General features: G+C 40.4%; 3 protein-coding genes across 3 annotated transcripts; 1 reads left to right on the top strand and 2 right to left on the bottom strand.

Moving 5' to 3' along the window:
- Window positions 1-7,355: 7,355 nt before the first annotated feature.
- On the bottom strand, window positions 7,356-9,890 carry LOC129360138 (uncharacterized). The gene is made up of 2 exons (XM_055030252.1): window positions 9,749-9,890; window positions 7,356-9,671 (listed from the first exon to the last, which is right to left on the bottom strand). The coding sequence occupies exon 2, from the start codon at window positions 8,804-8,806 to the stop codon at window positions 7,493-7,495; it is 1,314 nt and encodes a 437-aa protein (XP_054886227.1). The 5' UTR covers window positions 8,807-9,671; window positions 9,749-9,890; the 3' UTR covers window positions 7,356-7,492.
- A 948-nt stretch (window positions 9,891-10,838) lies between these two features.
- Window positions 10,839-17,240, top strand: vdac2 (voltage-dependent anion channel 2). The gene is made up of 9 exons (XM_055030255.1): window positions 10,839-10,970; window positions 13,261-13,332; window positions 13,408-13,457; window positions 13,831-13,983; window positions 14,111-14,163; window positions 14,596-14,823; window positions 15,396-15,546; window positions 15,676-15,733; window positions 16,321-17,240. Exons 2-9 carry the CDS (start codon window positions 13,266-13,268, stop codon window positions 16,410-16,412), a joined length of 852 nt encoding a protein of 283 aa, XP_054886230.1. The 5' UTR covers window positions 10,839-10,970; window positions 13,261-13,265; the 3' UTR covers window positions 16,413-17,240.
- A 640-nt stretch (window positions 17,241-17,880) lies between these two features.
- Window positions 17,881-21,621, bottom strand: LOC129360136 (neurofilament light polypeptide). Its single transcript, XM_055030250.1, has 3 exons — window positions 20,561-21,621; window positions 20,357-20,481; window positions 17,881-19,391 (listed from the first exon to the last, which is right to left on the bottom strand). The coding sequence occupies exons 1-3, from the start codon at window positions 21,488-21,490 to the stop codon at window positions 18,251-18,253; spliced, it is 2,196 nt and encodes a 731-aa protein (XP_054886225.1). The 5' UTR covers window positions 21,491-21,621; the 3' UTR covers window positions 17,881-18,250.
- Window positions 21,622-22,659: the final 1,038 nt, after the last annotated feature.

Raw genomic sequence — 22,659 nt, 5'->3', positions numbered from 1 at the left:
GATGGCTGCATTATGTGCATAGTAGTTCAGCGTGATAAAAAGAAAAAAAATAGACATAACGAAAATAACTAAATGATAATTTACTGTCCTTCTGTTGTGGAAATTAAATGTGATTATTCCGTTAAAAAAAATGCGTGGTGTCCTGCAACTTTTAAATGTCTCCCCTGCTTCAGCACACCTGACTCTAATATTAGCTCGTTAGCAGAGCTCTGTAGATTTTGGCTGCATGCTGGTGCTTCAGTTCAGCAATCTAATTCAAGTGTGTAGGACAAGAACATAAAAGCTGCAGGAGACTGGCCCTTGAGACCATTGAAATAAATATTGTGGCCCATATCAAATACAGCAGATAGTGCTTGATATGGGCACCATCTACTGGTGGGTACCACCTGCCAAAAAACAAACAAACAAACTGAAGAAGTTAGAAGAAAAAAAAAATATATATATATATACATACATACATACATACATACATACATACATACATACATACATACATACATACATACATACATACATACATACATACATAGATAGATAGATGTCTCTCTCTCTCTCTCTCTCTCTCTCTCTCTCTCTCTCTCTCTCTCTCTCTCTCTCTGTCTCTCTCTCTATATATATATATATATATATATATATATATATATATAGTTGTTTAGCACTTAGTGTTGACTGGGGATGTTGAAGTAACCATTCCTTCCCCAGTCTTTGCATGTAACCTCTCTGATTAGGGTTACTTGAGTAGTAGCATTCCAACAGATCCAAGTTTTAACCTCTCACCCATTTCCATCTTGTTCCAGTAGCCCATTTGTCATCAAGGTGCTCTGGTTCCCCAGCACCTGACGCAGACCTTGCTTGGCCGGGCGACGTCTGAGGTAGGCAGTAGCTTGAAGGGTCTTGCCTAAGGACCCAGACTGGATTCGAATCCCGCCCTCTCTGGTGAAAGACTGATGACTTATGTAAGGGCGAACCAACCAGACATTGTCCTAGTGGATAAACAACAGAGAAAAGCCATTGTGGTAGATGTAGCAATACCAAGTGACTGCATCATCAGGAAAAAGGAGCACAAGAAAGTGGAGAAATACCAGGGCCTCAGGGAGGAACTGGAGAGGGCCTGGAAGGTGAAGACCACAGTGGTACCTAAACTGGAGCAATGGTCATCGGGGCCCTCTGGGCAGTCACCCCCAAACTGGAGCAATGGCTACAACATATCCCATGAACATCAGACACCTCAGTCCAGAAATGTGCAGTCCTTGGCACAGCCAAGATACTGCGCAGGACCCTCAAGCTCCCAGGCCTCTGGTAGCTGGTATCTGAAGTCTGATAGCTGGTATCTGAAGTCTGATGAGCTCAGAGGATAATGTTGAAATAGATTTTTAAATTAGCACAATACTGCACAGGATAGCCTTGATGCATATGAAATATACCATAGAAAGTTAAAGTACACTCTACGTTCACATAAATTTAGATAAAGATCCAAACTAAAATAACTGGCCACTCTCAGATTTTACAGGGAGGATTCTACAGAAAAGAGAGGCCTAGACTCCTTAACTGATCTATAGACAGGGAGTCTGTCTGCCAGGCAATTAACAAATTCCTAGTGTGGTTCAATAGTTCACCAGGATCGTAAAACTTTTTATAAATAATGTTATCCATACTATATTTCTTTAAGCATGTTTTGAATTAGTTTGTTTTAGATCCAAACTTATAGTTAGTATTTAGCATTAGATTTTGTTTCAGTAAAACACAAACACGTTCTAGTTCAATCATTGAGGCAGAAAACCAAAACAGACATAGGTCGTAAATTTAGCCCAGAGAGAGTTTGCAGGAGACCCCTGGTACAACAAAGACCCAGTTTGACAATCCATATGTAACAGCTTCCCCTTTATGCCCGTCCCGTCATACACACAGAGGAGGCCAGTTGGTTGAATTTTCTGTAATAACTGTAATAAATGGTCAACACAAATTAGTACAGTGAGCTCCACTACTGGTCCATCAGCTCTCCGCATACACAGTAGAGCGCTCAACAGACTGCGTCACAAACAATCATTACAATCTGGCTTAACAACATATTTTTCTAACAAATGATCGTATAGTGATATTTGATTATTAATACTTCTTTAAAATTAATTTAACACAATCTGGTCTATTTCCTATAAATAAAGAAAAAAAATAGACAGACAACAATCAAATTTAACTAATAAACTAATTAACAGTAACTTCTAACTGAAACAGGGAACAAACAAACTGACAAGCTGGTAAATACAGCAAACCGACAATACAACAGACAAACCGACAACTCAACTGAAGAAAAACTGACAAACATAACTGACAAAATAATTTACTAATAAATAATATAATATAATTACCTGTAATAAATGGTCAACACAAATTAGTACAGTGAGCTCCACTACTGGTCCATCAGCTCTCCGCATACTGCAATAAAACTCCACGTCAGTCTTTGAGCACACCTACTATGACTATTCAGAAAAGAACTGGATTTGGTGACTTACCACAGTAGAGCGCTCAACAGACTGCGTGGAATTTACGGTTTAGCTTTGTATTTATAGGCAACCAGTAGGGGGCGCCAAAAACCATTCATCACATGGTAATTACAAAACATTTTAGCAAGAATTTCATCTTAATACCCGTTACATACACCCCCCTGAAATTATGCTAAATATGAAAAATATGATCAAACAAAACAAAACAATCAAATAAAGTGGGTGTACTAAGGGAAAAGCAAAAAAAAAGAAAAAAAAAGTGCAACACTAGGAACGAAAGTGGGTATACTTGTCAGTGCAAAAACTCTGCCAAAAGGGAGTATGTAAAGAAAGGAGTTGATCAAATTCCTAACTAAACACAGACTCAAAAGTGCCCATTACACCTTTGAAATGTAACACTGTTCCTATGACCCTAAAAGCACTACTCAAGCACCTCTATGGTTAACACGGTTTTAACTCTGCTACTTAAGCTGAAAATGCATTTGAAAAAAATGAAATTAGGGAACTAACAGACACTGCAGATAAAGAAGTTTCATCTACTTCTTGATTATTCATCTCACAAATAAGACGTCGGGGAGGCCTGATGGAACTACGGTCCCTAAGAATACGACGGTCAAGCTTTGTAGAAACAATTTGAGGTGAGGAGCCTGGAATGTCTGAACAGTCATCGTTTGGAGCAGCCGTCACAGGAGCGTCAACGTCTGTGAGGTATTTGTCAGGAGCGAACATGTCTGTGGAAGGGGCTGTCATCATGTCTGAGGGTAGAATGTCACTGTCACTGTCACTGTTCTCCGGCTCATCAGGTGTCTGGACATAGACCACTTCCATGCGCAGCAGTAGTACTGTCAGATTCGTGGTCCTCAGCATTCTCACATGGCAAGAAGCTAACAGAGAGTAGCAGGTTTCTGTGGACAACTCTCTCTCTGCCCGTTAGGACATCTTTAACTCTGTAGACATTGATATCAGGCCTGACTGATATGACCTCATAAGGGGTAGATTCCCACTTGTCTGCAATCTTGCGCTTTCCTTGCACTCCTCTGTTGGCAATCAGGACTCTGTCTCCAATGACGAGAGGTGAGCCTTTGATCTTACGGTTGTACAGGTTGGCATGGCGAGTCTGTTCCTTGAGACTGTTTTTCTGCACAATTTGAGCAGCCTTGTGTAGATCGTTTTTTAGGTGGGAAACAAAGTCTGAGTGGTTGACAACAGTGTTGTCGGTAAGGGTATGTTGAAACATCACGTCAACAGGTAGACGAGGGATCCTTCCAAATAGCAGGTAGAATGGTGCGAACCCTGTTGTCTCATGCTCTGTGCAGTTATAGCAGAAGGTTAGTAGTTGCAGCATTTGTGGCCACTTTGCTTTTGGCTGAGGAGGAAGGGATCTGATCATGTCTCCCAGAGTCCTGTTGAATCTCTCTGCAACACCATTCCCCATGGGGTGATAGGGAGTTGTATGGGATTTCTGTATTCCAGCCATTTCTAGAAGCTCTTTGATTAGTTTGCTCTCAAAGTTGGCCCCTTGGTCAGAATGTATACGACGAGGAAACCCATAAATGAGAAAGAAGTTGTTCCAGAGACGACGAGCAACTTCCTTGGCAGTCTGATTCTTACAGGGGAAGGCATGTGCCATCTTGGAAAAATGATCAGTCACAACTAGAACATCCACAGACTTGTTCCCTTGCTCAGCAGTCCAAAAGTCTATGCAGACTAATTCCATAGGCTCAGTAGTGACTATTTTTGGAGTGGTGCACGGCTGTGCGGTTCCGCTGTCTTTCCTACAATGCAGCGCTGACAGCACCGAACATAGTTCATTACATCACGGCCCATGCCACTCCAGAAAAATCTTTGTCTCACCAGAGACAAGGTACGGTGCTGGCCTTGGTGACCTGCTGCATCATGGAGACCATGGAGAACTTTTTGCTTCATTGAGTCAGGTACTATGAACTGGAGGATTTTCTTGTTCATGTGAGGATCTCTCCTTGCCTTGTACAGCATGCCATTCTGTATGGTGAGTCTGGTCCAGTGTTTCAGCAGCTTAATCACGCTCTGTGATTCATTAGTCCTTTCACGTTTGGTAGGTCTTCTATGTCTCCGTACAAAGTACATGGCTCTGTTGATTGTGTCGTCAGCTTCCTGCCAATTGACAAGCTGGCTCTGTGGGAATGCAGATGACTGGTTTTCATCCAGAAGAAAATTGGGGTCAATACTAGTTCCCATCATTTGGCTCACACCTCCGCTGGACTGAACATTGAAGATGGCAGCAACCTCCTCTGCTGAGACTGAGCCTTTTGTGTTTAGTGGAACTGTATCTTGAATTGGATCATTTGGTATCTCACCACCATCATCTACAACAGCTTGACAGTTGTTGGACACTCTGAAGACATCCTGCACGAGTTTGTCATTCACACTGTTGACCTGGTCCAACAGCAAGGTATATGGCTCATTTACGAGGCGATGACCCACACATGACTGGACAAATGGCTCACGGCTCAAGGCATCTGCAACAATGTTCTTTGGGCCAGGGATGTATTTCAGGTCAAAGTCATATGCAGCAAGCTTTGCCACCCACCGCTGTTCACACGCATCAAGTCTGGGTTTGGTCAGGATATAGGTCAATGGATTATTGTCAGTCCATATGGTGAAGTGTCTGCCCTTCAACCAATGGCTGAATTTGTCACATACTGCCCATTTCAAGGCAAGAAATTCAAGCCGGTGTGCAGGGTAGTTCAGTTGGGAACGTGAAAGAGTTCTACTTGCAAAGGCGACTGGTCTGGCCACTTTTCCACCAGGTGGCAGTTGTGACAGGACAGCGCCAATCCCATCAAAGGATGCGTCGACAGCTAGAATAAATGGTGCCTTGAAATCTGGATGGGCTAGAGTAACACTTGTCATGAGGTCATGTTTCAGTGTCTCAAAAGCAATCTGGCATGCATCTGTCCAATCAGCAGGTGTCAGTTTCACATGACCTCTCTTTTTGACAAGTTTGCGACCTTGTTTGTGCTTGTTTTGAGCATCCAGTCCAGCTGTGAGCTTAAATAGTGGTTTTGCCTTTGCAGAACATGCCTCAATGAAGCTTTGATAGTACATCACCATGCCTAGATAAGTCCTGATTTTGCTAGGGCAAGGTGTTTTTCCATCAGACTCCATTAGGTCAGTGACTTGGACTTCATTTATGGCCTTCACTTTCTCAGGATCTGTTCGGACACCATGGTCATTGATGACATGTCCAAGAAACTTCACAGTCCGCCTTAGGAAGAAGCACTTCTTGGGTGCGAGTTTAAGATTGTGTTCTTTGAGACGGGAGAAAACCATTTGTAGGCGATGGAGTGCGGTTTCCTCTGTAGGTGCAAATACCATCAGATCATCAAGGTAGCACAATAGGCTTGTGAAGTTCTCATCCCGAATATCGACATCATCATCCTCATGAATGTAGCCGGACTATTGCACAGGCCTTGAGGGAGGCGGTTGTATTCATGTAATCCAAAAGGAGACGAGAATGCTGTATATTTTTTGTCATCAGGGTGCAGAGGGACATTATAAAAGCCTGATGTCAGGTCCATTGTTGAGAAGAATGCATTACCACCAAGGGCAGCCAAAGCATCAGCTTGATGCGGTAGTGGGTAAGCATCTTTCACAGTTCTCGCATTGAGCCATCTGAAGTCAGTGCAGACTCTGAGGTCACCATTTGGTTTCCATACCAGAACAAGTGCAGATGCATACTCGCTGTTTGACTTCTGGATAATGCCTCTCTCTTCCATCTCATTCAGAGTCATTCTCAGTTTCTCATATTGGCTTGGTGGTATGCGCCTGTAGGGTAAACGAAATGGCTTGTCATCAACAAGATGGATGCGGTGAACGAACCCTTAGCTTCTCCACAATCCATCTTGTGACGGGAGAAGATTGACTCATGCTGCACAATGAGGTCAAGGAGCTTGTCTTTCCACTGCAGTGGCACTTCACATGATTTCAGGTCAATGTCTTGCAGACCCAGAACTTTCAGCGTATTCATCATGTCCTCCTCTGACCTTGGTTGCACAACTGTACTCTGTATACATTGCAGATTACACTCAATTTTGTCAGCTTTTGGCAGGTCTTCAACTGCAATACATGGAGACACATCTGCTAATTTGGCATTTCTCTTCAGTACTATAACCCTGTCTGTAGGATTGATGACCCTAACAGGTACCCATCGATCTCCCCAAAGAGGAGTGACAACTCTGCCAACAAGGATGTGTTTTGGTCCAGCTTTAGATCGTGTTGGCTCAACAATCACTGTACTGCCTGCTGACATCACCGCCGACTCAGGTAACTTGCTCCAGACAAGGTGCTCACTCTGTGGTTTCAGGGTCACACAACTTTTTACTTTCACTGTCCCTACTTTATCTGGAATGCAATCACCCCTCCAACGTTCTGTGTTGGATAACAGTGACAGAAATTGGCAGTGGTCAGGTGTTTGGCCATTGTTGGGTGAAGAAACTAGTCTCCAGTAACTGTCAGTGCTCTTTAGTTGGGTTAGAATGTGTTTGATTGCATTGCTGCCAAGAATAATCTGTTCTGTCTGTCCTGGAACAACCATTGTTGGAATTATCATCCTGCATCCATAAACCATGACATCAAGGTCATACATGTCTTTGGGGAAAATCTGCTGTCCACCACAGCCTATAATCACATAGTCTTCAGCTGTGCCTTTCGTTATATCAGGACACTGCTGTAAAAGGGATTGAACAGAGGACTCACTTATTGTACAAGCCATTGAACCACTGTCTAATAGTGCTTTGAGGGTGGGGCCATTCTGTACAGACACAGGTGTGTAGAACAGGTTGTTAGTTTCTGCTATTCTTTGGATCCCTGGAATATCGGTTTCTTGGATGAGGTCAATGTACTACTGTATAACTCAAAGAGGGATGCATTATCTTGGATTTCTGGAGACTCATTTTTAGTGGGAGGCTTATTGGGTTCATCTGCACTGTCCTCCCTTGTGTGCAGACCAGTCAGTTTTCCTGATGCTCTGGGGCAGCTCTTTTAGTTGGGCAGTTGTGGCGTGAATGACCTGGAGCATAACACTTGAAACAAAGCCTATTTTCTCTGCAATGTGACAAGGCACTGTGGTCGTCAGCTTTGCAAATAATGCATGGTTTAATAGTGAAACCATTTATTATGTCTGCATTGTCTACAGGTCGCCTGGGTGGAATTCGCCTTCTTTCATGTGGCTGATTAGAGGCTCCATGTAGCAGAACCTTCTCTAACATCGACATTACATCTGTCAGGGAGACATACTGAGCGCTGTGTGTCTGGGGGTACTCCTGACTGTTATGTGTAGGGATCAAGCCATGGCCCACTTCTGCTTTGTGCACTTTAATGTCTACTGTCTTCTCGTGGCGCACTGGGAAAGTTTCTTTACAGCTCATCTCAGCATGGTACTGATTCAGCACCTCCAGGACTTCACATGCTGACCACCTGTCAATAGTTTTGGATCTGAAAGTGAGAGCCAGGTCTTTACAGGGACAATTCCTAATAAACATACGTGTCACCTCCATCTCAGGATTTTCAAATGATTTGCCCTGCTCTCTCAGGCAGTCAGAAGCAAGGTCAGCTGCTCTGTTTAGTCTCAGCCAGTAGTCATATGGGTCTTCGTGGTCTTTGGGCAAGGTCGAGTAAAAGTCAGCTAAGGGGACAGCAGAGTATTTAGAAGAGCTGAAGTGTTTTCTGAGGAGACTATAAATCATGTCAGGATGAGCAGTGATGTTAATGTTACTATTTCTAATCCCAAACTTAACTACATCCTTAGCCTTTCCCCTTAGATGCATAAGGATTTCCTCAGCCTGCTCTTCAATCTTAACATCAGTTTTCCTAATGAATGTTCTCATCTGATCTTCCCAATCATGCACTGTAATGGAGTCTGAGCCATTACCTGCAAAACATGGAGGTTCTTTGACCTTTCTCTGCAAGACAACCTGAACCTGGGATACATCAGATACACAACCAGACTGACACACAGTACTCCCTGCAGTGTGTGTGGCTGTAGAACTGGGAGAAACTGTGATATGTGGCTGTATGCGTGAAATGATGCTGTCAGCCAGCTGATGTCCTATCTCTTGTAAAACAGATTTCATCTGTGCAGTTACACATTCAGAACTGTCACTAGTAGGATTATGGACTCTAGCACTAGGAATTTCATCTAATGAGGGCATAAGACCACCAGGAGCAGGACTATCAACAGAAAAAGGAATGGGAGCAAGCACACCTCTTCCTCTTCCAAAACTAATGGGTGTGCTGAACCAAAAGTGGTTACTTTGATTAGACATTGTTCAGGGAGTTTAACAAGTGGAAAGATATTCAAAATCCAAAACACAATAGGAAATAAAATCATCAATTTGGAATAAACAAATAATAAACAAAATAAGTCAGAACAATTTGCATAGTATATTACTCTAATGCTCCATAAAGGTTTAAGTGTACAGCAACGTCTTTTCACTGTCCTGAAATGTTACTGTGAACATGAAACTATACACAATGTGAATAAATGTATTCAAAACCCGATGTGGCAGACAGGACGGTCACAGGTTCGACGAGCTTGATTGTAGTCCAAGGTCACGGCACCAATGTAACAGCTTCCCCTTTATGCCCGTCCCGTCATACACACAGAGGAGGCCAGTTGGTTGAATTTTCTGTAATAACTGTAATAAATGGTCAACACAAATTAGTACAGTGAGCTCCACTACTGGTCCATCAGCTCTCCGCATACACAGTAGAGCGCTCAACAGACTGCGTCACAAACAATCATTACAATCTGGCTTAACAACATATTTTTCTAACAAATGATCGTATAGTGATATTTGATTATTAATACTTCTTTAAAATTAATTTAACACAATCTGGTCTATTTCCTATAAATAAAGAAAAAAAATAGACAGACAACAATCAAATTTAACTAATAAACTAATTAACAGTAACTTCTAACTGAAACAGGGAACAAACAAACTGACAAGCTGGTAAATACAGCAAACCGACAATACAACAGACAAACCGACAACTCAACTGAAGAAAAACTGACAAACATAACTGACAAAATAATTTACTAATAAATAATATAATATAATTACCTGTAATAAATGGTCAACACAAATTAGTACAGTGAGCTCCACTACTGGTCCATCAGCTCTCCGCATACTGCAATAAAACTCCACGTCAGTCTTTGAGCACACCTACTATGACTATTCAGAAAAGAACTGGATTTGGTGACTTACCACAGTAGAGCGCTCAACAGACTGCGTGGAATTTACGGTTTAGCTTTGTATTTATAGGCAACCAGTAGGGGGCGCCAAAAACCATTCATCACATGGTAATTACAAAACATTTTAGCAAGAATTTCATCTTAATACCCGTTACACATATATCTGCCTTTGGGGCTCTTTAGCAGAGGTAATAAAAGTAACAGGCCCCACGGAGGGAAGGCCCCACAGAGGGAAGGCACACCTTCTAATGCATATATTTAAATTTAGAGAAAGTCACAGGCTTGTAAAAGTTTTCGTTTGCAACAGAGAATTCGAATTGCTTTCTGCCCGAGTTCGCAATTTCCGGAAAATGCATTTTCTGTCTTTACTTCAACTCGTGCAATTATTTCTGTTTTGTCATGTCTTGGACTTTTGGATTTCTGGGTGAGATGCTTATTGTGACATTCTGTTTTCATTTGAATTCTCTGGATAAATTCTAGATATCTGAAGTCTGATGTCGTATGATTGCTCTTTCTCACTCCGCATATGGAGGCTCAAGAATCCGGGATCAGATGAATGAATTAACGAGCTAAATCAAGTTATTCCTCATTTTAAATTCTTAACAATAAGAACCTCTGAGCTCGGGATTTTTTTTAACATAGTATTGATAAGAACACGTATTTATGCCTATGTTCCAAAGTCCCCAAGGAAGTACAAAGATGGCTTGAACATGTTCCGAATATAAACTGTTTCGGTAAATAAGACTTCATTACATCGAAACTAAATAGCGAACTAAATAAGTAGCAACAATTAGATACAAAGAAAAACATAAATAAAACGGTAATTTGAAATTAGAAAATGATGACTAATCGGGCAGTGGTTTATTAACTCTTAAAGGCAAAAATATTTATATTTTTTTATTTTGATATGCTAAAAAGAAAACAAGTGAACAGCTTTAACTCGTTTCGAAGAATTAAAAATTGAAGGTTAGCTTTAAGCGTCTACGTTTAAAGTCAAAATGGTTAACTGAAGTTAAATCTCAGCCCAAATTGCCGTCTGTGATGTAAACCCATTTTCACTCAGGCAAACGCTTGGGCGCCCTTGGCCCTAAACTGGAAACCGAAAGGTCAGCATTTCGTTGCAGAACAGTCTCCTTCAGCTCGCCCTCCAACCGGTGACGCCTGCTTCTGCCTTGTGTTGTGAGGAACACTTCCAAAGAGTCACTTTAGTGTAACACTAACACAGTCTTCAACTGGTAAGGCATCTTATTATCTACTTTCGCATTGTGTTTTCTTAAGACACAAACTAGAGAGTAGTTTTACTCACTGCGGAACTCTGCAGGCTAACATAATTAGCTTTAGTAGCTGCAGGAGCGAGCTAAGTCTGACACATGTGCTCTTACTGGAAGGCTTTTGTTGTAGTTTAAAAAAAAACACATTTTCTTAATTATTGAAATAAAGCAGTCACAATTGTTTTTTCAGATATTGCTTTATATATCTATTTGGCCTGTTAGCACTGCGAAAACTAGCCGACAGCCACAGCCAAAGTGAATAAGCTATTTTAGCTCATCACCGTAACTAGCACCGGTCAAAGCCTTCTCCAGTCCAACTGGATTTAGCGACTGATTTACAGTAAAAAGCATTAAGAGTCACGAATAAGTAGTTTACCCATTGTAGTTAAAATGGCCCCTGTTCTTCCCGGTAACCTTGGAAGTTAACTACCTGACCCACAGGATGTCATTTGTGCCAGAGGTGCTCATAAAAAAAAATGAAACAGTTATGTTGGCAAAGATTGTGGGTTTGTTTATACTCAACGAGTATAAAAACTGTATAAAAAAGGTTATGTAAGAAAATTATATATTTTAGATTCTAACTCAGACAATTCAGCACTTATTCATATCATTCACAAAAAAGAATAAATGCAGAACAACTAGATTCCACAACAGTTTAATCCCTCTTGCCACAAGACTACTAAGCTCCTCTTAATATTTTTATTGTATGCACTTCTATTGATATTGCATATTTTGCTGCATATTTTGTTAATAAGCAACAAAAGTTTGATCATTACATTTTAAATGCACATTTAAGCGATAAGTCTGTCTATGTGTAATATGTTGGTTATAACAGGGATATAAGACCAAGCTTTACCTTAATAAAGTGTGTAAATGCAGACACTACAAATGATGATTTGCTAAATGTGATGTGCCTACCTCCTATACTGCTCATGTGGGACACTTTTAGCTGGTTTGCAGGCGATCACTTCCAAGTTGCATATATTTGGAAATGTGACCGACTGTTGAAATGCACAGATTTTCTAGAGATGAGACTGAGGCAGCAAAAGTGCGAAGAACAAACACTTTTAATATCACTTGCAAGTTGAGAACAACACAGCTAAATTTTTGCAAACTCTTGGTGTGTTCTGAGGAGGCTGAAATAATCACAGAATCATATACATTTCATTGGTGCACAGGAAGTGGGAGTCGTTTCAAATGTCCAAAACCAAATTAGGACACATAACATAAACAGGATAGACAGGATGAACCAAATAGACAGCCAGAGGGGGAGGCGTCCTTTACCTAGCTCCCTCCAAGGCCACTTGGATAAGTTGAGCATCTCATTCTGTTCCCATAGTCTGGGTGCACTAACTATTTGTTATCTCTTCCCTTCCAGGCCACTGGCCTTGGTCCGCCCTTTTACCTACACAAAGGAGATCTACAGAAAAGAGAGGCCTAGACTCCTTAACTGATCTATAGACAACTATATATATATATATATATATATATATATATATATATATATATATATATATATATATATATATATATAAATATATATATATATATATATATATATATATATATATATATATATATATATATATATATATATATAGTAACTATGAGTTACTAGGTGTAGCTGGATAGGAGAGAGAAGTATAAAAACAGCTTTTACAACTCAGAGTGTTTTATATATGTCTAGATGTATTCTTAAATAGTGTAGATAATTTTTGTTCCACATGACCACGTTTAAAAAAAACAAAAAAAAAAAATTATTTCACATGAAAAATTTAAATTGAGCATTGAGGCCTCGAGTATGAATGTAACCTAAAAGCTGTCTGCCAACAAGATAATTCAGCAGGAATGCATCCAAACGTTGCAGTCCAATGGGACATCAAGCACTGGAGCCTATATTGAAAGGATAAGCCTTTTTCTGTTACTTTTCTATTTGTAAACAGAAAAAAATTTAAATACACACTGAAAACACAAGAACAAAATTTGATTGAAACTAATGTTTACAATGCAATAAAAATAGAAAAAAGAAGTGTGAGTTGAACATTTTGTACCCCAGTTGCTGTGTAAAAGTAAAAGAAGACTAGTTCAGAAACACATAAATGTGTAAAAACATAATAAATTCTCCAAGCTTCCTTTTCCAGTAAATTCACCAACATAATGAGTTTTGTACTCAAATGAAACTGTAATATTATGTGGATCTAGTAAGTTTGTTTTTCATATATACACACAATTGTTCCATTCCTTTTATATGCAGGTATAATGGCCGTGCCTCCCGCTTATGCTGATTTGGGCAAGTCTGCCAAGGATATCTTCAACAAAGGCTTTGGTAGGTCTTTGTACTCTCATGAAGATGTTGAAGCTTCTTCTTTCTAATTAAATTTGAAACTCATATTTCTTACAGGATTTGGCCTGGTGAAGCTTGATGTCAAGACAAAGTCAGCCAGTGGAGTTGTAAGATGATTTGGATTTTGAAATAATCATGTTGGCAGTTATTAAATCCATATGTTGCTTTTAAAACAAAAAAAGACCTAGAAGTATTGTTTGCGCTCAGCCTTGAACTTTCAAAATCTTTATTTTCTCCCAAGTTCAATGCTTTACAGTCTTCTACTTCGTTCATCAGAATCTCCATTCTAGCCACATTGCCTTCCAAAAGTACTTGTTTGATTACCTTTAATTTTATAGAGTACCCACAAAAAATCAGTATAGCAACAAAAATACATATAAACTACAATAATTAATTTTCTCAAAATGTACTACAATTGGTAATGTTATTAATTTCATGCCTGTTAAGTGATCCCAGTTTATCTAAAAATGTCTCCTGCAGGAATTCAAAACATCTGGTTCGTCCAACACCGATACCAGCAAAGTTGTCGGTTCCCTGGAAACCAAATACAACCGGCCTGAATATGGCTTGACCTTCACTGAGAAGTGGAACACTGACAACACATTGGGAACAGAAATTGCTATTGAAGATCAGGTTTGCATAAATGTTTAACATTTTTGTACATTAAGAGCAGCTACAACAAAAAGAACAGGGTGTACATTTGCTGGAGCAGCACAACTTTTCTTATTTCCAATACATTAAAATGTTTTTTATCTTGCAGATTACAAAAGGACTGAAGTTGACATTTGACACAACCTTCTCACCCAACACTGGGTAAGATGATGGTTGGGGATATGTTTTTGTGTGTCTTTTAATCCAGGACTCAAGAGAAAGAGGTTGCTCAACCTGTTGCTTCACTTCATAAGTAATTATGGAAACCTGATCTTTGCCTCAAATACTTCTGACCAGTGTTTTTGCCAGCTATGTGATCAGAGTCCCTGTGTAGAACCAGTATGTTGAACACTTCACTGGGATTGTATGTTTTTTTTTTTTTTTATCTTACCTGTTTGGGATAAAGACTAATCTTAATTTGAATTTCCTTCTGAAACTCTTCCTATGTGTTTATTGTCAAGATGTTGCGTTAATTTAGTAAAAATCTGTTCCAAAAAAAGGTTACGAGAAAGACAAACATAATGTGGGAAATGGTACTTGTCTTATGCGTAGAGATTTTTCTTTTCTTTAACAAAATCCTTCTTTTACTTACAGCAAGAAGAGTGGCAAAGTTAAGACCGCATACAAGCGTGAATACATCAACTTGGGCTGCGATGTTGACTTTGACTTCGCTGGTCCCACAATCCACGGAGCTGCTGTCATTGGTTACGAGGGATGGCTCGGAGGTTACCAGATGAGCTTTGACTCCGCCAAATCCAGAATGACCAAGAGCAACTTCGCCATCGGCTACAAGACGGCAGACTTTCAGCTACATACAAACGTGTATGCAGAGTTGTTGTTTTTTTTTTTTTACTCCTTATGCTCCTTATTAGTTCTGGGGTTTTGTCAGGTTTATCACCTAAACATTCTCGCTAAACATTAAAAGAAGGACAGACAGTTGAAGAATAGATTTTACACTCAGAAGAATTTTGAGTGGAGAGTTTGGCCATAAAGCCTTCTCATCTCAGCCTTCCACACCCTCCATCAGTAGTGCTATTTATTACAATTCAAGCATTTCCTAGGTTACAAATCACTTGAAGTTGTTGTTTAAAAATGGGGGAGAGGCAAACGAAAATCTAGCTGCCAAACAGAGTCACAAATCCAAATCTAAAACAATGATGCTATCCTGTCTCCTTAAATGCAGTAGTTTGACTTCAAGCAGTTCTTGTAGTTCTCTTGAGTCCAAAATTTTGACCCTTAGTCTTTGATGTCCTCTCCTGCTAGGTGTAAGCTCTTGGCTCCAGGCCATCTGTCACGCTTCCTACAAACATCTTATAAAAAGCGCACATTCTGCAGAAAAACAGACATGGTTAACTTCATTTTTATTTGGAAATATTTATTTTCAATCATTACAGCAATGATGGAGCAGAATTTTGTGGCTCCATCTACCAGAAGTCCAGTGACAAGCTGGAGACTGCAATCAACCTGGCCTGGACAGCTGGCAACAACAGCACAAGCTTTGGCATTGCTGCCAAATACCAACTGGATAAAGATGCCTCTTTCAGTGTAAGTTTCTTTTTTTTTCTTCACATCATCTGTGATGGTTCTAAGGCAATAAAAGTCACCATAAAACTCTGGACCTAATCCTGCTCACTGACATCTTTGTTTTCCCCTCTGTGTTTTTGGACGTTTCAGGCTAAAGTTAACAACAGTAGCCTTGTAGGTCTTGGCTACACCCAAACTCTTAGACCAGGTGAGTTTCTTACCGCAGTGTAATTTGCAGAAGCGCTTGGTATATGTTTCAGAAATATTATTACCTGTTGAACTTTTTCACATTTTGCTATAAAACCACCACAAGTTTGAAATTATTTTGTTGCAGGGTATCTTTGTAATGGTCAAATCCAAAGTAATTTGTAAAAGAGCTGGGAGGAATGTCTTAGTATTGTCAATCGTGCTCATTTATGCACTGCTTCCACTGCACAGCTCATACTTTCACTCAAGCTAAAGATTATCAGTGTGCCATCACCAAATGGCAGCGGAAATAATGTTAAAGAAAATTGTAAAAAAAAAAGAGTTCTCAAACAGACTGCTGTAGAGCAAAGGCTGTAGTGTAGCAGAGCAATGGAGAGAGAATTGTAAAGTGTGCTTCTTCAAAAATTCAAGTTAAGTCCATGGGTTTCTCAGAACTCTCTTCTGCAGCTTTAAAATAAAAGTACAAGTTTCCTTCCACTTTACAACATGATTTCTACACAGTCTGGAAAGATGTGGAATTTGGGCTAGTATCAGCTTGAAAACTGTTTTGTATAGATAACGACTAAAACTTCTTCCTTGTGTTTGTAGGTGTGAAACTGACTCTCTCTGGTCTGATAGATGGAAAGAACATCAATGTCGGAGGTCATAAGCTGGGTCTGGGTTTGGAACTGGAAGCTTAAACTGTCCTCATGCAGCAAGGGACAAGGGAATATGAGACTAATCGGGCCGTAAAAGTATGTCCAACTCAAACCAGCAAAGGGAAATCATAGAGATCGGTTCAAAGGCTTCTGCAGCACCGTCTCGGGCACCACTTCATGTTGGTGCTTCAGAATATTTTATTTTTGTTGATGCTTTTTACTTTGCAATTGCATCACACCAAAAGACATACATTGTCATATTATTTATACATTTTGTCATTGTTTCTGTTCACCATTGCTACGATAATTGTAATAATCCAATCTATCAGTACAACTGTGTGTGGCTTTAGTGTAATGATCCCAGGCACTCCAACATTGTCCTTTTTATGTGAAAACACAACATTAACTTTAGGATTGTCATACTTTACCTCCAATATCTGCAATCATAACTTTTGGTATTCTTTGCCATCATAGCAGTTATCAAATCCAAAACTAAAATTAATTTTGATTTGTGTTTAAATACTAATAATGCACACACACGGATGTCTTGTGTCTTGTTTTGGCAAAGCTACACATGTGACCTTATCCTAAACTGATCATGTTTGGGGTTTCTTTCAGTGGTTGAGAAACCTGCACGTTGGCTCGCCCAAACAGAGTTATATTTTGTTAATTATGCAGTAACAGATTAACTGTGGAGCACACAATGTTCAAGTGATGCCAAACTATAAAATTATTTGGAGGACTAGAGTAAAGTTGCACATGTGCACCATGTAAAGCTATGTTTCTGTTCCGAGAGGAGACCAATCCTGTCAAGAAGTCTTTGAGGTCCCTTTGTGTATGTATGGATTTTCAATAAAGTCTTTAAAGTCATCAGTGCCTACCAGAGTGATAATTATAATGCATTTATAAGGTGTGCAAACCTATGCTTTAGTGACCACTAAGAAACCCTATTTGAACTTGGCTCATTTTAGAAGACTAACACCTTTTTTTCTGGGAAATTTTTACAGAATCCTATTTCCTATCGCAAACCAATTTTTTAAAATTTTGCAGGATGTTACACTAACTTTCTGCAAAATACACAGCCCTCCTGGGGACATGAAATTTTTTTTTTCTTTTGTATTAAATTATGCCACATGAACTGATCAGTACAATATTGCGAAGGAACGCAAAATGTCACCCCCTCCCCCCTACTGTGTCCCCATGAGGACTCCGTAGCAAATCTTTGAAATAATTTAGCACTGCATTTATTTAAAATACCTCACAAACCCCTAATAAGAGTTAGTGACCACTAACTATGTACACAGATCTTTTAAAATATTTGTTTTCAGCACATTTTTACAAAATACACATCTCATTGCCGGAGGCTGTTTATTAACTCAGAAATGTGCTGACCTAAAAACGTTTCCTTATATCACCAATAAAGCATTTAATTGTGAACATTGAGGAAAAACGATGTTTAAGAAAATTTAGAATATACCAGAATCAATATTTTTTTTATATATTGCTTTTATTTGCACACACCATACCAAAGTCAATGTCAGTCAAACAAATGACCAAAATGCATCTACATTCATAGTTACATTAGGTTGTTTTGTTGTTTCACGATATCTGAAATCCAGTTTTAACTTTGAGGTCAGTCATGCTGCAAAAAATAAAGCCTATTCTGTTCTTTTAATACAAGAACGTTGGAAATACATTCCAGTACTTTGCACTGTTCTTTGTGCTCAACTACTGGTGCCAAAATTAGACATTTGATTTTTGAACTCTTCTTTATTTTTGGCTGTCATCTCTTTGAATGCAACATTTTATTGTCCATTCTTAACTTAAGCAAAAGCTCTTTTTTTTTTTTGTTTATTTTCTTTTGAATCTTTAGATCAATTTTAGATCAGTGTCTGGCTGCTGTTTGCAGGCCCCCGCTGTAACTCTTTTGTTTCTGCAGTCACAGATGTTTTTTCCTTTTGCAAAGCAGCTGAAGCGATTTGGGTTTTGTCACCTCTTTCTGGTTGCTCAGCCTCTGCTTTCGCTGTAGATTTGGAAGACGGGAAATTATCTTGGTCTTTATTGCTTTCACGTATAGCATCTATGGTGCTTTTTGTGTTTTCTTTCTCAACTTTTGCAGAATCAATCCTAGTAGTTTCCTTTTGTTCCATTTGGCTCACTTCTTTCTCCTGATTTTCAGGTGGAGTTGAAGGTGCTTTTGCAATTTCTACACGTTCCTCCATCTTCGTCAACACAACTTCTTCTCCAGCCAATTCTTTGGCTTTCTCCTGCGCCTCTACACCACTGTGCTGTAGAGTTTTGTTATCTTCCTCATATTTTGAAACCACGGTTTCATCAGCAGGCTTCACACTTTGTGCTGCGGTAAAGCTTTCTGCCCCAGTTGAACCCTGTTTATCCTCATCAGATTTAACTAGATACCCCTCTGATTTATCTGAATCATGCTGTTTTGAAGAGATATCTGTTTTATGAGGTACTGCTGCAGTTTCTTTCTCCTTCATGTCCTCAACCGGTTTGTTGTCATCTACCTCTGTGTCCATGTTTTCACCGCTGAGAGCCGCTGTCTTCTCTGATTCTTCACTGTGGTTTTGTTCTTTCTTATTATCCTCCACATCATCAGCTACCTTTCCATCATCCTCACTTTCCAACTTTTCATCGGAGGCTATTTGACTCTGCTGACTGTCAGACATCTGGTTTCCGTCATCCTCTCGACTGTCCTGATGATCACCTTCTTCCTCGCTGCCCCCTTTCTCACTTTTTCCACACTCCTGCTCATCCTTCCCCACATCCGTCTCCTCTGATCCCGTCTCCTCGAACTCTGACATCTCGATCTCCCTGGTGGTTTCTGTTATGATCTCCTCCACAAACTTGTACTTGGGCTCTGCTCTCCTCTGCGTGACTCCTGGTCGATTGAAGCTGGGGAGGGTGTAAATAGGTGATTGATGGTAGATATGGGGCAAGGGGATCTGCGGGTCGGAGACGGAGATGGAGGACAGACGAGCCTCCTCGCCACAGAGGAGTTTCCTACAGGATGGGGAAGAGAGTTTACATTTAATACAGATGCACTAATAGTTCTTTGCCTTCTAAGCTTTTCTCAGCTTAGTCCATATAAGGATCTGACAGACACTGCCTTGCTTCTTAAACTATTTTATATTTTGTTATGGTCAAAGACATAATTAATGGGACAATCTATACTTTTCACTTACATCTGCAGGTCTTCTGGGTATCTCTACCATGTCAGTTCATAGAAATAGACATTTTCTTCAGACAGGTTGGCTGGGAAGCGTCTGTAAACTTACATTTTATAGCCTTGCAAAAAGAAAAGATCTGAATTTTGACCTTTCATTCAACCTGTAAAAGGTTTTCTTTTGGGATTACTCTGCTTTTAGCTCTTATAAAGCCAGTTTCCTTGGCCTGGTCAAAGAAAATCATGACATGGTTTTCTTCACCCCCATGTTTCACCCTGAGGATCCTCTGTTTACAATGTTACTTTCTTTACACATACCTTATTTTTGGTCTATCTAAGAAAGCTCAAACCAAATACTCTCACGTTTGTGGTTGTAATGTGATAAAATCTGAAAAGTTTAAGGGGAGTACACTTTTCTACTGTTAAAAAAACCCTCCTGTAATGCAGCTTAAGTTGATAGGCTCAGTTGATTAATACTAATTAATTCAATTTGTGTGTTTAACTACAGTTTACTTAAATATAAGATGCAAACATAGTTCTCGTTAACTTCAACTATACCAATAAAGCATGAGCCACTGATTAATAGAATCAGCAGTTTCAGTTTACATTACATGTATTATGGTATTTGGTATGTAACATTTTTACACAAATTATTTGGCTTACCTTTAATAAGTAATACAGTTGCACGTTTAAATTGAAATATGGACATAGAAAGCACACAATATATGAAATAATTCAAGGTCCCTCTAATTTATTTTTATCAATAAGTTTTACTGATATCCTCATGCTATTTTTACTATACCTGTATGAAAATATCTCCACATCCAAAGCCATCTTCACGTTCAGCAGGTCCTGGTACTCCCTCAAGTTGCCGGACATGTCGAATTTGCAGTTTATGAGCTCATTTTCAAGCTCTTTGATTGTGTTCTGAGTTAAGAGAGAATATGACCTTGTTTAGCTGTGTGTCAACTCCACAGGAAGCGGAAGAAGAAGAAGCATGCCTTACCTGATAGTGAATAAGTTCCTGCTTGTGGCGGTCCTCGACGTCGTGAAGCTGCGCCTCCAGAGCTTCTCTGGTGCCTTTGGCGCAGTCCAGCTCGACGCTCTTGGTCTGCAGACGCTTCTTGTACTCCTGGATCTCCCGCTGGCTCGCTTTCAGCGCCTCTCTCTTGACCTCGGCGGCCTCCGTCAGTCTCGCAAACTGAACTCGGAAACTTTCCCCGGCCAGCTGGACGTCGGACCCGGCGTGACCTTCCAGCTGCGTCCTGATGTCCCGGAGTGCCGCAGTGACGCCGGTATGGCCAAATTCGTGCGCCTTAAATTTAAGCTGAGCTTCTTGAATGTGGTCGCACATCTCCGACACTTCGGCCTCGTGGTTTCTCTTCAGAAAGTTGATTTCATCCACGAGCGACTCCACTTTCCGGTCCAGCAGCAGTTTGGCCTGGTACGCTTCGCCCATGTCTTTCTTCAGGGTCACTATGCTGTTCGCAGCCTCTGATCTGCTCTCCGTCTCCCGCTCATGCCGTTTCCTCAAGGTGGAGAGCTCTTCCTCCAGGTTGTGATGTTCGATCTCAATCTGGTTCTTCTGGTGGGTGATGTCCTGCAGCAGCTGCCTCAGCCTCCTCAGCTCTGGACCATACTCTTCCTCCAAGCAAGACGCGGGCTTCACTCTCCCCCTGATGTCTTCAATTTCCCTCTCCAGGAGATGGTTGTGGTTCTCTAGCCGGTGCACCTTCTCTATGAAGCCTGCGAGTCGGTCGTTCAAGCCGTGCATCAGCTCTTTCTCGTTGCGCTGTCCAGACCCGGCGTGCGGGGAGCTCACGTCCGCGGAAACGCTCCTGGATTCTAGTTCCGATCGTCTCGGCTTGTGTTGTGAATACGTGTCGTGAAGGGCTCCACGAGGGAAGCCGAACCTGTCGTCCATCCTGTGGCTCATGTCGTCAGTGCGGATCAGTGCGCAGAGAGCGAGGCGTCGGTGCGGGCTTTTATAGTCGCGCACCAGCTGCCCAGTTTGCAGAACGAAGCTGTCCGTGGTGCTGAAAAGGTGTCGCGTCAGCCGGTGCTTTAATGGACCCTTACTCCACGTTTTTTTTTTTTTTTTTTTTTTCGCAGAAAGCGATGACGTTGGAAAGCACCGACGTCGACGTCAATACAAAAACAATTAACTTTAGCTCCGACATCTTTCAAAAAGCAACAAAAGTAACAGACGGAGATGTCGGCCGTAGAGTTGCTCACTCAGTTCAGTTACATCTATATTTGCAATGAAACTTGATATTCTCACACACTATGAAAATACGCGCCATTTTTCTCGCTATGTCATTAGATTACCAAAACTATTTCTGTTTGTCAAATCTCAAAATTGGGAATGAGATATTCATTCAGATTTCTGTCTTTTTAATTATTTATTTTTCCTTTTCCTCTGAGAAATGTTCTGACATTTCATGCGATTGGTAGAATTGACCTTTCATCGGGTGAAATGTTTGCGTCTTCTTCAAGATGGTTTGCCAGAGTTTTGGCTCATTTGTCTTAGGATTGTTGTTAAATCACTTTGCGTTGCGTGAAGTATTAATGAAGTTCCGGGCACCTTGCGGTCATTGAGTTGAACTTGGTCGCATTTGCTTACACTGGTAGTTCTTGTTTGAATTGACTCCTTCCTTCTACCTCTGATGCACAAATGTTTGGTTTTGCTATGTGTTGTTTTTACACACAGATTAAAAAGGTTGCGCAATTAAAATGATGTTTTGACAATCAGTTCATCATTGGGAAATAATCCAGTCGAGCTACAGCTGGCCTGTTTTGTCTTGTTTTAATGTTTATCTCAATCTAAGATAGTCGTGATACTAAAAAGACATTGGACATGTTCCATTTTTGTGTATTTAAAAACAGAATAGCCTACAATTGTATTTTCCTCTAATGGCATCTCTGCTCCCTTTAGTGGAATGGATCCCTGGACAGTGAGATGTGTCAGCCACATCAAAACCCACCATTGTGCAAACCAATATTTTGTAGACAGAAATGTGAGAAAATCTTTAAAGAGTTGTAGATGGTTGTGGGTAGGAAGACAGTAGTGGTCTGAAATACAGCAGAGCTGTATAAGCACCTGAC

Source organism: Poeciliopsis prolifica, unplaced genomic scaffold, assembly GCF_027474105.1.
Source record: "Poeciliopsis prolifica strain line A6 unplaced genomic scaffold, Auburn_PproV2 SCAFFOLD005, whole genome shotgun sequence".
NCBI lineage: Eukaryota > Metazoa > Chordata > Actinopteri > Cyprinodontiformes > Poeciliidae > Poeciliopsis > Poeciliopsis prolifica.
This window is presented reverse-complemented; position numbering and strand designations above follow the sequence as displayed.